The 17,103-nt window shown below is 41.6% G+C and overlaps 1 protein-coding gene and 3 non-coding genes across 4 annotated transcripts; all 4 read right to left on the bottom strand.

The window, feature by feature from the left end:
- Positions 1–12,115: 12,115 nt before the first annotated feature.
- Positions 12,116–16,132, bottom strand: RPS12 (ribosomal protein S12). The gene is made up of 6 exons (XM_041423859.1): positions 16,064–16,132; positions 15,873–15,924; positions 15,349–15,465; positions 13,538–13,640; positions 12,966–13,067; positions 12,116–12,205 (listed from the first exon to the last, which is right to left on the bottom strand). Exons 2-6 carry the CDS (start codon positions 15,884–15,886, stop codon positions 12,143–12,145), a joined length of 399 nt encoding a protein of 132 aa, XP_041279793.1. The 5' UTR covers positions 15,887–15,924; positions 16,064–16,132; the 3' UTR covers positions 12,116–12,142.
- Positions 12,536–12,670, bottom strand: LOC121346327. Its single transcript, XR_005954065.1, has one exon. It is a non-coding gene; the product is annotated as a small nucleolar RNA SNORA33 (small nucleolar RNA).
- On the bottom strand, positions 13,136–13,219 carry LOC121346328. Its single transcript, XR_005954066.1, has one exon. It is a non-coding gene; the product is annotated as a small nucleolar RNA SNORD100 (small nucleolar RNA).
- LOC121346325 lies at positions 14,539–14,613 on the bottom strand. Its single transcript, XR_005954063.1, has one exon. It is a non-coding gene; the product is annotated as a small nucleolar RNA SNORD101 (small nucleolar RNA).
- Positions 16,133–17,103: the final 971 nt, after the last annotated feature.

Genomic DNA, 17,103 nt, shown 5'->3' with positions numbered 1-17,103 from the left:
AAAGTTTCAGCACAAAGTTTCACTAGTGACTGCTCAACAACTATCAGTGAGTGGACTTTAGGTTTTCTAGGCCTTTCAGATGATGCAAGCTGACTTCAGATCCAGGGACCATTGCAGCCAGAAAAACTCTCTTCTTGGAGATGGAGGCTATGAGAGACCACAGAGCTTTCTACAGGCACCAGGGAGACATTGCTTGGATAAACTTTTGTAGGTCTGAAGAAAATTAATTCATAATCCAGTTATAAATTGGCTCACCATCTACATAAACCTGTTTAAGGAAACCAGAGTTGGTACACACTGACACTTTCCCAAACCCAAACACTGCAGTAGTCACATCACAACTGTGAATATCTTGTTGGCACATCATATGACTATCAAAGTACAGGATGATGGCAAAGTCATTTGGAGGTCAATTTATCAAATATTCTGATTAGAATAAATTAAATTAAACTTCTGCTTTATTATTAGCAGTAAATGGTGACTTCGTGTACAAATTTTGGATCCATGACACACAGATCTAACACAACATGGTCTATGTCCTAAAGCTATGTAGAAGAAACACACCACAGAAATAAAAAGCCACACTACCCTCACTCTTTGTAGCTGGCGATTTGAGGAACTGATTTGCTCTACACTTCATAGCAGCCACTGGCAAAGCTGGAAAACAATTCAAGACCTGTGTCCTAGCCATAAAACCATGCTTGCTCTCCTGACATAGAAAGAAACAGGAACATGCCAGAGATGCAAAGCAAATGCCAAGTTGTAGAACGGGCCCCTGAAGTAGTTTTTCTCCCTAGAGAGAGATTAAAGCCTTGCAGTACTTATAAACACCTGCCTAATGATGACAGAATTGAATTTATTGCTTCTTGCAGCAAAAATGCCTCAGAAATAAGATACTAGATGCCCTATTGAGATCATCCAAAACAGCATGTGTTGTAGTTATCACAAACTTCAGGTGATAGCCCGAAACATCTGCAGCACATGTACAATTTGGTGAGCACTAAGGCACAGCTTGTAGAAACTCTGCCTCGGACCCTCCAGAGACTGTAAAGTAGCTGAGACATGATAAGATTTGAAAGTACACCTTACTTCATGATCCTCCATCAGTACCCCTGCACAGCAGCTCCAGTGGAAGCACTGCCAGATGCCTAAGCTGTGCACCTTCTCCTTCAGCTTATCACACTCTTAGGTTAGTGAAAACACATTTCTGAGGTTGGGATAATAAGTTTGAACAGTGATCTTAACACAGAACTGCCGCACCTTTTCCTTTGGGAATCAACTGTCCTCCAAAAGCACTTATGCCACAAAGTATTTCTAAAAGAAGACTGGGCTTCAAAAATGTTAAACAAATGCAACATTTTAAACAAATCTTTCTAATCCCTCTTGACACATCTACAAGGTCAAAAACCAAAGCTGTGCCATAATCGGCATCCATAAGAATAAGTAATATCATGCCTATACAAAAAAACTTTCCATCTCTACCATGTATAAAATTGGTATGAGTAAAGGTGATGGCCATTGAACTAAATTTGGCAGTGATGTTAAAGGTAAGGAACTATAATTTATATATTGCTTGTAACATGGTCAAATTCCTGGTAGAAATGGCAAAACAATCTAAACCACAGCCACCTGATATTGCTGGATTTCTTTGCTCTTATTAAGAAAAAAAAAAAAAGTTTTCATGACTTTTTATTGACAGAAGATGTAATCAAAATGGTCACTTTTGACTGGAGAGATTTAATCATGCAGGTTGAGGAGGAACCCTATTCGCAGGTCATAAATTAGGTGGAAAAGATCCATGTTTATTTATTTTCATTTCTTCTCCTCTAGACAAAAATCCCTATTTTATTATCTGGAACAACTGGCAAATGTTTTAAAATATGGTCCTTACAAATTTAGCTTCATTCCTCAGATGTCAGGCCAACAACAGCTAAAAGAAAAAAACCAAATAAATTCTTGCCCCATTCACCCTTTCACCACCTTCACAATTCTGTTCCTCTCAGGAAAACTTAAGAGAACTGGTGAACATTGCAGTGTGCCAGAGAAGTCAGTGCACACAGGCTATTTTAGATCAAAGGGAAAAATGCCTTCTAAAGTGCCAAGAGCTCTCTTGCTATTATACCCAAAAAAAAAGTGCCAGTTCATCTTTGCTGGTGGATTAAATGTTATGGATAGAGAATATATCTAATAAGGGCAGAGCTGGGTGACTAAAGACATTACGGACTGGACAAATACAACTTCCAACTCCTTTTGGAAAGAGCCCATCCTGGTGCACAAAGGTGACATACTTGGAGGGCAATAGAGAGCACATGCCAGCTTCAGCCCTGGACCCATTCAGCCAGTAGAAGATAAGTAGATCCAAGAGCATTGTAATTCCCAGGATGACATTGTCACAGAAGGTACATCCACTGCAAAACCAGAGCAAGCTCAGAAAGAAAGAAGCTCAAGGACATTTTAAAACAATTTCCCACAAGTAAAGATAGAAAGCTAACTGGATAGATCTATTCATGGTTCTCATATTTTCAACTCAAATGTTAACAATAAAAGATTTTTTATTTCTTTCACTTCTGAGCCACCCTCAGTCTGCTAGACTTCACCTTTGAGCTGGCTGCTAATCAACTAGATTCCTAAAAAATCTTGCTTCCTGACTTCCAAAGGATTGTAGCAGCTACCTCCTCTTGACTTACTTTCTCTGCAAGTACTAATTTCTTTTGCACCTTTTTAAGTCTGTGACCTTGAAACAAGAGGCTTTAGGCAGGAATTTGAGCTCTTTTAGCACTCCAAGGGCATGCCCTTCTGATCTTTTTCTATCAGAAATGTCCCATGTGGTGAGACCAATGTCCATCACCCAGGCTTCTGTCTCCCACAGTGGCTGTTGCAGAGGTGGCTTAAGGAGAGCACATGAAAAAAGCCACTATCTGAAATCTAATCCTCATGCTCCTTCTGCATCCTGCTGTTAGATTTCAGGTGTTAGAGGGAATATCACTGCCTTCCCAATAGGATCTGGTTTGCACCTTTTACCCATTAATTTGTCTAATCTACTTTGAAACTCTTGATGTGTTCTGACTTCACACTTTCTTGCAGCAGCCAGTTTTAGGAGTTCATTACAGGCTTTGAAGAAAGGCACTTTTAAAAACCTGTTTTAAATTACATCCGATCAGTTTCAATACATGTTCTCCAATCCAGGACTGTAGGATTTGGTAAACAAGTTTAGCACTCATCTTCTGCACTGCCTTCTTGATGCTGCAAATCAGCTTCAAACCTCTTCAGCTTTCTCTCCAAACTGAAGTGAAACTGTAAGCCTGCTATTACTTTTGTTTTTGCAGCAAATTTAGATGCCCTTTTCTGGTTTTTTTTTTTCTTTTTTGAGAAAAAAGATGCCCTTCTTGAGACACAGAGACCAATTGTAGGTGATACGCAAGATGTGGAGGCACAAAGATTTTCTACATTGGCAAAACGTACTCTTTGGTCTTGTTCTCAGTACCATTCCTGATATGGGCAATTTTAGGTGCAGGTACACACTGAGTCAATGCTGACAGAGAACTGCTAACTCAGCATGGCTTGGACTGTTCTAAAGCACCACAGAATTGTTTTGGAGATGCTTAAATCAACTCCAAACAAGAGGCTAGATCACAAAGCCAGACAGGATGATGCCACGCAGAGATGCCTGCTTAAGCCTGGAAGATTTACAACTACACAAAGGCAGTTGCAAACTCCTCCTTAATTTGGTAGCAGCTTGTCCATCTAGGTTGCCTATAATCACAGCACATCAGGTGAAGCAGGCAGGCCAACAGCCCTCCTGAGCATTCGAAATGTCTTCAGAACAGCACCTCTCTTTTTGGGAGCCTTCTCCTCTCTCCCCAAGCTCTGTATCCAATGTGAACAACATCTGCATTCCGTGTCCAACAAGAGTTAATACAAGAGTTAATAATTACAAGAAAAAAAAATCACAGACTAGCAAATTCTCCACAATTTAAAACTTGTTTTCAGTCACCAAGAAACTTTACCAGTATCCTATCTGAAGGACAAGGCATAGCTGTTATGTGACAGTGGAGGATGGAAAGTATGAACAACTTCCTCTTCACCCAGTGCTGCATGTCTTCTCCCTCCCTATGTAGTCCACTGATGCACCTCAGAAAATATTTATGAGTTCTCATTCAAATACTTCAGCTGATAAATTTAATATCATATTCCCTGGGGTAAGCAAAAAATAAAATATTGCATTGGCCTTCACACATGTGGATATTATATTACTTTACAATGAAACCCAGCAAGCTGCACATTACAGTTTTTACCACAATCTCCTTGGTAGGAATGTTTCAAATACATTGCATATGTGTGAATACAATATAAGCATACTGAAATGCTTTGAACACTGTAATACATCAGACACTTGAATCAGGGAGGGAAAAGAAAAAAAAAAAAAAAGCCTTCACCTATCTTGGCTCTTATCTCAAGTCTGTGCTGCTCCTTTATGTGTTTGACAATGGTGTTCTTTGGTCTGATGGATGGCGCTACTTACAACTTATGAAGTGAACTTCCAAACAACTGGATCCTTGACCACATCCCCCAGACCTGTTAGCTTGTTCATCAAGTATCTCTGTGAAGGAAAGCAGACGAGAGTGCTTGCCCTGTGTGGTACAGCTCCCACAAAAACGGATTAAAGGCGTCACAGCTGTACAACAAAGTCCTTGGCTTTAGCAAACACATTTCCACACACCATAAAAGCCCCGACACCTGACGTGCTGGGATTTTACAAGGCTGCAACGCTGGAAAATAGGCATAGAAGCCGGCAGCATTCAAAGGCATTAAGGAGTCACATTGCACATCGGCTTCCTGCGCTGCGGGTCCGCCGGGATGAGCGCGGCCGGCACCTGCTCCCGCCGGCCCGGCTCCCGGCCGCGGCTCGGCTGCCACCTCCCGCCCCGCCCGGGAAGCGCCGCCGGCCCGGGATGTGCCCGGCACCCGCACGGGAACCCGGGACAAGCAGAACGGGGTTCGGGGTCCCCGGCTTCCCAAACGGAACTACTTCCCCACTCTACGCTTCGGGAAATTATAACTCGTGAGCTACAAGCACCCGTCCACGCAGACCTCCCAGTGTGAGACTCTTCTAATCTCTGATTTTCAGGAATAAAGCACGCTTGGAAGCTTTCTGTGCTTAAAACAAAAAGCCCATGTGTGTGAGCACTATTCATTCCTAAAGAACAAAGCACTAGCAAGTTGGTGCATCCAAGGAATGAAAACGCACAGACAATGAACATTTCCAAATGGCTTTCCAACCCCATCACAGGAACTTGGTGGCACAAATATTCATCACCATTTTTAACCATAAAAACCATTTGGGTTTGTGGGGGCTGGTGTTGAGCAGGGGGGGTTAGTTATTTGGCGGTATTTTTGGTTTTGTTGTTTTGTTTATTTTATACACTGCAGATTTCATCCCATTAGAACCTTGGATCATTCTTACGGTCTGCTGGTTTGCCTTCAAATTTCCTGACACAACTGTAGAAAAAATAGCACATGACTGCATGTTTAAATAACACATACATGCCCAGAGATTCGAACAGGATGGCACACACAGCCTTTCTTTCCCACCTAATACTATCTTGAGCTTTGTAATCCACCTTTAAAATGGCACACCCATGTGTCTGCATGCATGCATCTTTGCTCTTCCACTCTTCCATCCCTTGACAGTTGCCCTCCCCATACTTTGCCACTCATTTTACAGATTTTTATTGGCAAGAAATCAAGGGTGAGAGAGAGAGGGTCACTTCGAGGCTCACAGCCAGACTGTCTCATTGACTTAGCCTCTTGCAATTGTTGCTCTGCCTCCACCTGCTACTAACCATGTTGACCAATCTGCCTCTTCTTTTCTCAATATAAGAAAAATCACTCAAAATACATGTCCAAACAATAGCTTTAGGGGTATTTTCATACAATTACAAGTAGAAGAGGCACATATATGTCCAATAACTTTCATCTGAAAAGGACATGAATACGGTCTTGAGGGTCAGATAGAATCATGATGGTGTTCAAAATGATCAAAAAAGGATCAAGACACAGTGGTTTTAACAGAAAGTGCAAAAGCTGTCATGCTGAAAGACAAATGGTAGATAACCATGAGGGAAGAGTCAAAACCAGCTGATATTTTTTTTTGGAGGGATGGAATTCAGCCTCTGCAGAAACAGGATTTGAATTTACATGTTTTTTTTTCAAATACAGTAGCTCGCTAAGTTCCATGCTTGTAAAGTACTTCTTGTACACATGCTGAAAAACATTCTATTTTGCTGCTCTGAAAACAGCAAAGCTGAAGGGTCTTACTTGAATTTTGTCCATTCAAATTAATGGATGAAAAGGAATATATACCATAGCGCTATTGACATATGAACACTTTTATATATATGGATATCTAAGGGTGTTTCATTTTTTTTGTGGAGGGGTTCTACAAAACATGACCCCAATTCCCTTAAACACACAGTTTTAAAACTAGAAACCTTTTGTTTTTTTCACCATTTGCCTTCCTAAACCTGTCCTAAGCATCTGTATTATGTTATCCAACACACTGGCTGCTAACAATACAATCAATACAAAAGGTTACTTAGGGGTCATGGATTTTTTCTGTCCTCAAAATACAAAGCTTATTTTAAGAGGGATCTGACACTTTCACTGCAGAAAATGTCTTAGAACCACTCACGTGAGAAGGGGGAAAAAAGCATACTGGAAGTATGGGTTGTTTTTTAATACGAAAACAGGCAGTTTAATAAACATTTTTCTGCACATCCACATAAATCACATTTTTTCAACTTTCAAAACTTGATTGTAAATTTTATAGGGCAGGAACCTGGCATGTCGGGAACTGACATAAATACCTTTTTCATCACTTTTGGAAAATAGTGTCGGTCTGCTTACACATTAGCATATTTTAGATCAACATACTAACTCTACTGTTCTGCTTCAAAGTGTAAAACTTACCTTGCCTGAGACCTTAGTCAGACTACAGCAAACATAAACAGATTCCTGACACTGACTGAGCTATAGGACAAGCTAGGTTGATTTGTACCTAAACATTTTCTCCCTTGTAGATATTTTATAGAACTCTGGTCTGTGCCTCTTAATCTTCCAGCACTATGAAATATTAGGTCTCAATAAAATAATTTTTTTAAACAAACCCATAAGATACAATCCAAATTGTGTTTGGATTTTAATTTTTTTATTAAATTTTTTTAAGCATACTTGTTACTTTAAGTATCCCCATTTCATGTAATATTTTGTTGCTCAGAGGTCTCAGTGAAAACTTTTTAAATACTTTTACTTACAAACTATAAAAAATTCCCTCCTAACTGTTTTTGGAGAGGAGGGGAACAGCTTCTTAAGACAAAGTGATTTTCAGATTAGTTTCCATTAGCTCATATAATATGACTTGGACACTTTCAGAATGAAAAGGAGGAAGCACGGTAACAAATAGCTGGAAGTTCAGATATTTGTATAGTGATTTACTTCTGTCAAGGACTGTATCATTATTTAGAGTAGATCTCGTACATGAAGCAGTTGATGTACATTTAGGGCTTTTTGTGGAGGACTTACATATAAAAATAATGCCAGTGCACCAAGAAATTATGAATGCATGTGGGATCATTACCTACAACACATACAAACCACTCCATCTGCTCAATTTATTGAAGACAATTGTTAGTTGACCAATGGCTGAAAACATTTATTTGTATTTCCTTAAATGTTTAAAACCATTGAAAAAATAATGTCATTACTTCTTCTTTCCTTAAGGCTGAAAAATACAAACCACATCTGTGTTCACCTAACATCTGCTACCTGGTTCAATGGTCTTCATGCTTAAGATTTTTAGCTTTTTATATTTTTCATATATTTGTAGATTGCTAAAGCATGGCTGTAGCTCCTAGTAATTTTCCTGTCCTCTTTCCCTACATTTAGGAACAATATGCTAACCTCCTAAACACATTCCTAAAATATTGTTTAGCCTTATTCCAAGAAGAAAACCAACTACAAGGATGTTCTCTTATACAACCAGAATCTGGACTAGAGATAACAGAACTGGGGCAAAGAAGCCCCTGGGCTGCATCCAGTAGGGCAGTACCATGGAAATTATTACCTAACCAACCAACCTTTTAACTGGGCAATATGTGGTAGGTATACTAATCAATTAACCCTATAAAATAGTTGAATTACTGTGCCATGTCCAGTTTTTGCCATATTGTGTACCTGAAAGCTTTCAAGTAAAGGTTTGCGCTTATGTCATCAATCTAACGCTGTTAGGGAAGATCTGTCCTATTTTCCACGCAACAGTCTAACACAGATTACAAATCTTACTGAGGCTTCCCTAACATATAATCTCCAAGCAATCTTCAAGGCTAACAAACAGATATGTGTTCAGAATTCCTTCACATCCTTGGATGAGAGACCTTTGTAAAGTCTTCAGGAAAGGGAGCAGGTTTCAGGGACAATGCTTGCACCAGCTTCAGGAACACAGACAGCTGAGGAATACTGGCTTGCAGCTTTTTCAAAACGAAAGGCAGGTAGAGGCAATTCTTAACCAGAAATGTTATTAAACAGAAAATACTGGGGCCTATGCCTAATTTTTTAAGGATATTTTGTGGCTTATTATTAAATATACTTTTTTCTATATGTGGGATTAGTTCTCTCCCTTCATAAAATACTTAATGCATTAAATAAGACAGGAACATCTCTTCTCTTGGCAAAGCAGGAAAAGTAAACAATGCTCTCCAAATTAATGGCTGAAGGCCACAGAAGTGCTTGTGCAGCAGCAGATTTGCTGCTGACAAGCCCTGGAGTCCCCAAACTTGTGCTACTGCAAAGCACACCAACACACTACAATGGGACCCTGCTGTGAGCAAGCTGTCCTAAAACAAAATTACCTTCAAGTGAGCTCTCAGGCTCAAACATCAGCACACACACCCCCTTTTAACCAGAAGCAGCAGAGTAGCTGCACCACTCTCCCAGAAGCCAAGGGACTGAACCAGTGAAATATGCACTGTCATGGGAAACAGGGCAGGTCAGGTATAATCAATTCTCCTACAACAGCTGCTGTCAGGCCCATGACTCCATCAAAGCAGGAACTGTGCAAATGTGGTGCTGCTGCTGTGCAGAGCTCGAGCTTTTGTGACCTACAGCAAAACACAGACAGAAAACCCTAGTGGGTCCAGATGACAAACAGGTGGTTCTATAAGAAAATGAGCTTAACTTGTTTCCAGACTTATTACGACATAGGATATTCTCCAATGCTTTCTGGGAGTCTGTTCTTGATGCCTTCACAATGACTTAGCAGAATTTCTTCAAAGGACTTCATTAGCTTTCTACTTCATGGTGAAACATATTTTAGGCCTGTAAACACCTACTCTTCCATACAAAAGCACCCAAGCCCACTATTTCTGTTCAGAAAACAAAAAATAATTCTGATGCTTTTGCCAACCAAAAGCCACAAAACATACATCATTGAGCAAACCATTGTTATTCCAGTTTCAAAAGGAAAACATGAAAGTGACAAAGGAAAAGTCAGGGTCAGTCCTGGAACTCTGAAGTCTTTAAATTTCCATTCCCATGTTTAGTGCAGTCTAACCACATCCATTCTGGAGACCAGTAATGTACCCCTTTGGGTAGGAGGGCTGCAACTTCAAGTAGAATGCCAAAGCCTACTCCTCCAAAATCCAATCTGAAATCCTGCAGGACATATTAAAATCAGCACATCTTCTACAGTTAAACAAAAAAATACCCTTTATCAAGAAAGCATGAAGATATTGGCTCTTTAGACTACAAAGCAGAGGCCACAGAGAAGCACTTACTAAGTGATGCAGTATAAAGGACTATTAACCACTTCTTTACATCAGCCAATTTAGAAAAATAAAACAAACCTTTACTAAACATCAAGGTGAATCAAAAGCCTTGCATGGAATTTGAATCTCACGAAATTTTTGAAAATAAACTAAATCCTAGTGATAATTTTAAGTAAAAAGCATGAAGCAAACTTAATCAATTCTCCAATGCTTACCCTGCATAAGCTCCAAAGTCACTTCTTTTAATGTTTCATTTCCTGGAAAAGCCCTAATTTGAAACCTAAGCATTTGGATAAGAAAATTTAGATTTCAACCTAAATGCTTCTTTCAGAAACACTTAGGAAGTTCTGATTCCATTCCAATGAAAAAAACTTGGAAAGATGTCATTCCCTAGTATTAATATTCATTGCTATGTAAAATGGTATGGTGACACTAAAAAACTAAGGAACATTCCTGCATGTTTACTGAGGTGTCATTCCTCTGCAGCAAAAGAAACACTGCCTAACAAACTTGCTTGTAAACAGCTCCCCTTACCTGAATCCCTTCACAGCAATTAGGAGGAAATGTAATAATCCAGCTACTGCTAATGTTGCTAATGTTCTACTGGTATAAATCAAGCACAAAAATTTTGATGTTATTCTTCTCACACAAAGTTAAAACATGTTAAATGAGTATTTCATAAACCTAAACAGTTTGTGCGAGCTGGACTCTTCTCAACTTGGTTACAGGCTTAACACATATGAATTAAATCATGGAATATATTAGGCTGGAAAAGATCATGGAGTCCAACTGCAAACCAAACACTGCCAAGCCCACCACAAAACCATGCTCTTAAGTGTCACACCTACAGGTCTTTTAACTGCCTCCAGGACTGCTTATTCCACCATTTCTCTAGGCAGCCTGACCCAATGCCTGAGCATATTTCCTAATACCCAGTCTAAACCTCACCAGGCCATTTTCTCTTAACCTGTAACTCACTACTTCAGAGACCCCCACCTCATTACAACCTTTCAGATGGCTGTAGAGTGTGGCATGGTCTTCCCCCAAGCCTCCTCCACAATAAGTAACCCCAGCTTCCTAACCGGCTCCAGACGCTTCACAAGATTTGCCATCTTCCTTTGGACAAACTCCAGTACCTTAAGGTCAGTTTTCTGAAAACATGCATTAGTTTAGCAGAAGGATAGAGACCACACAGATATCAACAGGTGACTTTACTGAGTACACCTGAAAATGTTACTATAGAAACCTTTTCAACAACCCAAGTTCCCCAGATCCAGCTACTACGAAGTAGTAGACAGGACCAAAACTAAGAGACCCTTCAAGAGCCTGAGGAAGAGCTGTAAGAAAAGTGCATTGATGCCCAGCTGGAGAGGATGCCTGCCCTCATTCTCACACTTATGACTAGGGATATCAAGAGGTTACAAACCATAATGAAAACTTAAGTTGAATAGCCTGAAAACAGATAAACATTTCCATCTCAGCCACAGGTGCTCAGCCCCACATATTCACATTCATGTCTCACACGTCAGCATAATCAGCAATTCCTTATGACTCACTCCACTTCAGAGCTGCTCTGCAGAAAATTTAAGACACAGTCTGAATCCCTCACTTCCAAAAGACAGACAAAAACACAAGTTCTGAACATCAATTAACTCCTACAGAATCCAAAATACTGGGCAAGTTAGGAGCTTAACACTGCCTAATCTGAGCAAGTGAGAATTCAACTTCTTGGCTACCCTACCTACTGAGAACCACAGAATCAGATCTACAAGTGCATTACAATACTAGTCAGAAGATGCTATCACCCACAATTTGAGGCAGAGGAACAAGTAAAACACATTGTGTCCATTAACTTCCCTGGATAAATTAAGAAAGCATTTATAGAAATCCTGCAACATCTCAGAAGAACTGGGAAACAGTTAAGGCTGTTCTCATTTGTCTCGACAAAAGGACCCAAATTTTCTTCACAGAGGCAGCAATACTTTAGGTAAGTTACTGAGAATCCTAGAAATAGAGACCAAAGCACTACCGAGAAAGGATAGTATTTAACTGCACTATTGCAACTTTAATCTGTGCCATGTTCTAGCTGGTAACTTTTGGCGTAGGAACAGAAAACAACTACCCTAAAACAGGAACGGTGGCAGGGATCCCCATGATCTTTTCAGCAAAGTGACACAGTTAAAATACCAATAAACTACACCAACATTTGCAAAGTTTTTAGCATCTTCTGATGCTATCCTTTGCAACTCAAAAGAACTGTTCCACGAACACCAAATCATTAATCACACATTCACTAGACTGGTTCAAAATTTATTTGTCATTCATTTCTTGCACTTGAAGTACTCTTCGATGACATCTTTGGCCTGAGATTCCTTGCCATAGTCCTGTAACACACAATAACCCATTATTAACATAAAGACAGACCCATCCTAACTTTTACAAACTGTTTTTCACAAGGACAAATGGGATTCTGATACTTGTTCACAAAAAATTCCCAAAATTCTATACAAGTAAGCTCAAGCAATCTGCCAGTTCTCTCCCTGTTCTTTAATAAGACTATTCTAAAAAAAGCACTGTTTTATTTCATTCAAATGTAACACCCATTGACAGGAATGCAAACAAAATCTTTTTTGCTTAAAGAAACTCAAGTAAAGCATGTGCAAAAGTAGCATAACTATGAAAATGCATGCAGAATGCACTAGTCTTCATTGTGAAGATGTAGCCATCTCTTGGGACCTCAGAGACCACAAAGTCTTCCAGGCTCGTACTGTGGCTTTACTTTGCCAGTGTTATCGTGAAGTAAGCTCCGCAAAACATTTTCCAGTTGAGCGGACACACTGAACTGGCTTTTCTGTCTAAAGCAAAGCTTCCTATTTTCTAGGTAGGCCTTTCCTTTTGATGATTACTGGAAGGTAGGCATAGATACTTTGAGGACACAACTATTAACTCACAAAATGTACAGGAGTAAATAAACATGACAGGGATAATGATACAGGAAAGAAGCTTATGTTTACTATCAACAATATAAAACTGTTAAAAAAATAAAATTTAGGAGTTGCATTTAACAGTTCCTTATCTAAAGCAACCTTTGGTTTACTACTTATTTTCAGAAGCCAAGAATTAAGACATAACTAGCAATCTTACTTTGACAACCACACAACTGCAGCCCACCACCTTGCGAGGTTTTCCTTCTCTGTCGATCTTGCAGAGACCCACCCATTCGCCCAGCTTCTTGTTGTCATCAACCTGTGCAGAGCACCACATCGCATTAGCGCTTCCCATTTCTGGCACACCTGGCTCAGCCCAGAAGCTGCTGTACTGTCAGAAGCTTTGGGTAACGGATGGCTGCTTTCCTCACAGGCATCAGCAGAGGGAGCCAAAGTATCATCATCAGTACAGCCTGAGCCTCCCTGGAGTCACCGGAATGTTCCTCCCACCCTCCACTCCCAGCAAGAATTTTACCTCTTATTATTATACAGGACACCAGAATTCATTTTAACCGTGCAAAACAACCAATCCACATCCATTGCAATTTACACCCACAAGTTTTGTACTGTGGAAAAATGGCAATCACACGGAACCAGAAGAATCTGCTGCTAAAGGAAGTTCTGCCTAGGTAAGCCATACACAGAATTACAGTAGTGTTCTAAAGGTTCTCTACATGCTGAAACAAGTAGCATAACTGTTCCAAACTTTTGTCTCAAGTTGACACTCACCTTTATTAAGTTGATCTGATGTTCTGCACAGAGTGCTTCAACTAATTTTACATATGTGGGTTCATCACAATTTGAAGCCAGAACACAGAGATGGGCTTGGCGTCTAAAAAAAAATGAGAACTGACAGATGTTACTTTAGGAACTAATTAAAATTTCTTGATAATCAAAACCAAAAATAATTGCATTCAGCACATGCATTTCTAAAGAACTACTTCCTACGTTTTAGCTTTTGGTTATATGACACCACAAGCTTTTGAAATACTACATATACTTTTGATGTGATTTGCCACTTTTAGTGTTATTTATATATACATTACAGACTACTCATACATTGTTAGCTTTATCCTCCGATTCTATTCCTGTTTTGAAAGCTTCTAAAAATATCACTAAATAAATTCTCAGCCACTGGAAAAAGGTCTAATGACTGGATAAATACCAGGCTCCCTATAGAACTGTCATTGTCACAAAGCAACAAAGTAACAAGTCACTTTTTCTTATTTACCACAGATTACAGCAATTTAACATTAGAATTTTAATTACTAAAAGCTTGAATTTCCACATCAAGGTGTTTTAAGCTCTTCAGAACAATCTTTTCTACTTACGTTCAGAGAAGCTGTAATGACAGGGCCCCAATTCTAATTAGGATCATTGTATACTGTGGTACAATGTTAAGATACCAAAGGGATACCTGACAACAGAGAGAGCTGAGTAGGTCTTCTATGCTTAACCTAATGAAATGTGACCTCTGCAAACAAAGTCAGTTTTCCCTCAAAGACTGTCTTTATCAGGAGCGTCACAAGAATGCCAGGAACGTTTCCAAATAAGAACCATCGCACACAAATGTGTAGAAGCCTCACACACACACACACCATCTGAGCACACAAACTTCCAAAGCAGGGGCTGAACTCAGAAGAACTCACACAAACTGGCTGTCAGTCACCTAAGCTGTATTTCTCTGCCCTTGCCCTTTAGTGCCTTGTCCCAGAGGATTCTGCATACAGGTTTGTCAGACAGCAGTTATCACTCACAGGACGAGTGAAGGGGTATCCGACTAACTGAGAAGTCATCACCCAAACACTGTATCTTTACATTTAAGCAGATTTCCCTTGCAAGGCAAGTATGGATTTGCATATAAACACACACACACACACACAGAGGTGTGTATGTATACCTGTACATACAGATATAATTTACCCTAGAAAAGACCACAACTGGTATCACCCCATGACTGGCATATAAATTCAACATTGTTTCGATACTGCACCTTGACAATTTACTTACTGCTGCAATAAACAAAAACACAGCAAAAAAAAGTATAAGAAAACTACGAATTTAAAGCTTTTTCATAAAAACAAAATTAACTCTTCCAGGAACAGCCTGAAATACATATTAACCCGATTGAAATCATATACATTTTTGAGAATACTTTATTACTTTTTAAAATATAAGGTTCTTGAAACCTAGATTTGCATAGCCACATACAGCAAGCACCGTTCCATTTTCTTCACAAAACCAATACACCCACGTGAACACTCAGTAGCATAGGGGCCACAAAATGACAGAACCCAATACAGCAGATGCTGCTGTTCTTCAATAAATGAGTTTAGGTCCTGTATTTTAAGATTTCACTTTAAGGCCCCAAACCACAAGCTACAAAAGACAGAAATTACCGGCAGGAAGCTATAATCTTGCGTAACTTTTAAACTGAACACCTGAACAAAATGGCCACTGCAGGTGTTCAACACGTCTCGTCACAAGGTCTCACCCAGTTTTACTATTCACAGCAGAGAAACTGGTGACACCACACTTACTTGTCCAAGGCTTTGGCTGCTTCACGGATACCGCGAGCAAGGCCATCGTGGATAAGTGCGGTCTTCAGCACTTCTTGCAGAGCGGTGTTAACATCCATTACACCTCCAGCAGTAATGCTAAAGAGAAGACACACAATGTTCTGATCGTGCCAGCAACTTTCAACTATAAGCAAAAGCTTCCCGATCACCTGCAAGCATCCAGCCATTAAAAAAGTACAGAAAAAAATAAAGCACTATGCCAAAGGACAAACAGACGACGGATGAACATGAAAGCCAAGGCATTAAATCCTCCTGGCGAGCCACCGGGCCATGCTGCCTCCATGCTCCTTTAGGGAGGAGAGGAGGCCATGCGCACAGCGGCCCTGCCAGCGGACCCCGCGCCCATCTCCCGGCCTGCAGGAAGCACGCAGCAGCACCGCGCCGGGGCCTGCACGCACGGCACAGCCAGAGCTCCCGAGCCTGACGCGCAACGGAGCGACCCGGCCCCTCCGCCCGCCGCCCCCGACGGCCCCGGCCCTGCTCACCCTTCCTCGGCCATGGCGCTCTCGGTGGGTGCGGTCCCCGCCTGGGTTCCTACTGCAAATACAGACACAGGCCGCCCCGGTGAGCGGCGCCGGCCGCCCCGGGGCCCCCGCCCGGCCCGCTCCCGCCGCGATGCCCCGAGGACCGGGGGGATCCCGCCCGGCCGGGCCCCGGCGCCATCGCGGACACTCACCCGGCACCGCCGCGCGCCGCTGCACAGAGAGGGGGCGTGACTTCCGCCGCGCGCTCTTATAGCACGACAGGACCCCGGCCCGTGCGCGCGCGTCGGGGCTGCCCGCCGCGGTGCCTGATATTCGGCTTGCCCGCCTCGTGTCCAGATTTGTGCAGGTTTGAAACCAAGAGGTGGGAAGTGGTTTGAAACAGAAATTAAAGGATGAAACTGAGTAACTGCAAGCAATAACTGCAAATTGCCTTTGGCAAACAAATACTCTACGGGAGATACCTCTGCTGTTATCAATGGCTGACCCCGGCAGTCACAACAGAGGATTAAATGAGAGTTCCTCACAAGAAACTCGGTTTGCTATTTTCTAGGGAAAGAACGGTGCACATTAAGTCTCCGAAGGAAAACTATCACCCAAGAGGTTCCATAAAAAGGAACGTTGTTCTTTTAATGGAAAAACAACTTCTAAGTGCTTAAAGTATCCATTTGATTTGGAGGAGCAGCTTCTGAGGGGAACACCATCTGTGACAGCTGGGCAGGGCTCCCCTGGGCTGGATCCCCAGGCAGGGCTCCGCTGGGCTGGATCCCCAGCCAGGGCTCCCCTGGGCTGGATCCCCAGGCAGGGCTCACCTAGGCTGCTTCCCTCGGGCAGCCCGTGCTGCCAAAGCACTCTGGCCTCACTGGCATCATCCCTCTGTCGCTGGCAGCCAAGAAATGGGGAACATGGAGAAAACACCCTAATTCTCCTCTCTGCCAGCAGGTCACAGCACTGAGCTGTAGATTGGAAGCCTCATAAGTGCGACTGCTCACCCCTGTTCCTGTCAGACATGCACAGGTAATTCAGCTGTGATTCCTGTCACACATCCACAGGTCATTCATCTGTGATTGCTGTCACACACGCACAGCTGATTCAGATGGCGAGTGCAGCACAGCCACGGCACTGCCACGTGTTCCTTGCTCGGGTGCTCAGTCTGACCCAGGGCTTTGTCCATCCCAGCTGCTTCATATGGGTGACTTGACTGTTGGGTACTCTACGTGTCACCATCTTTGTA

Source organism: Onychostruthus taczanowskii, unplaced genomic scaffold, assembly GCF_017590055.1.
Source record: "Onychostruthus taczanowskii isolate IOZ18803 unplaced genomic scaffold, ASM1759005v1 scaffold8, whole genome shotgun sequence".
Taxonomy (NCBI): Eukaryota; Metazoa; Chordata; class Aves; order Passeriformes; family Passeridae; genus Onychostruthus; species Onychostruthus taczanowskii.
The sequence above is the reverse complement of the archived record's forward strand: the minus strand, read 5'-3'. Positions and strand labels throughout refer to the sequence as shown.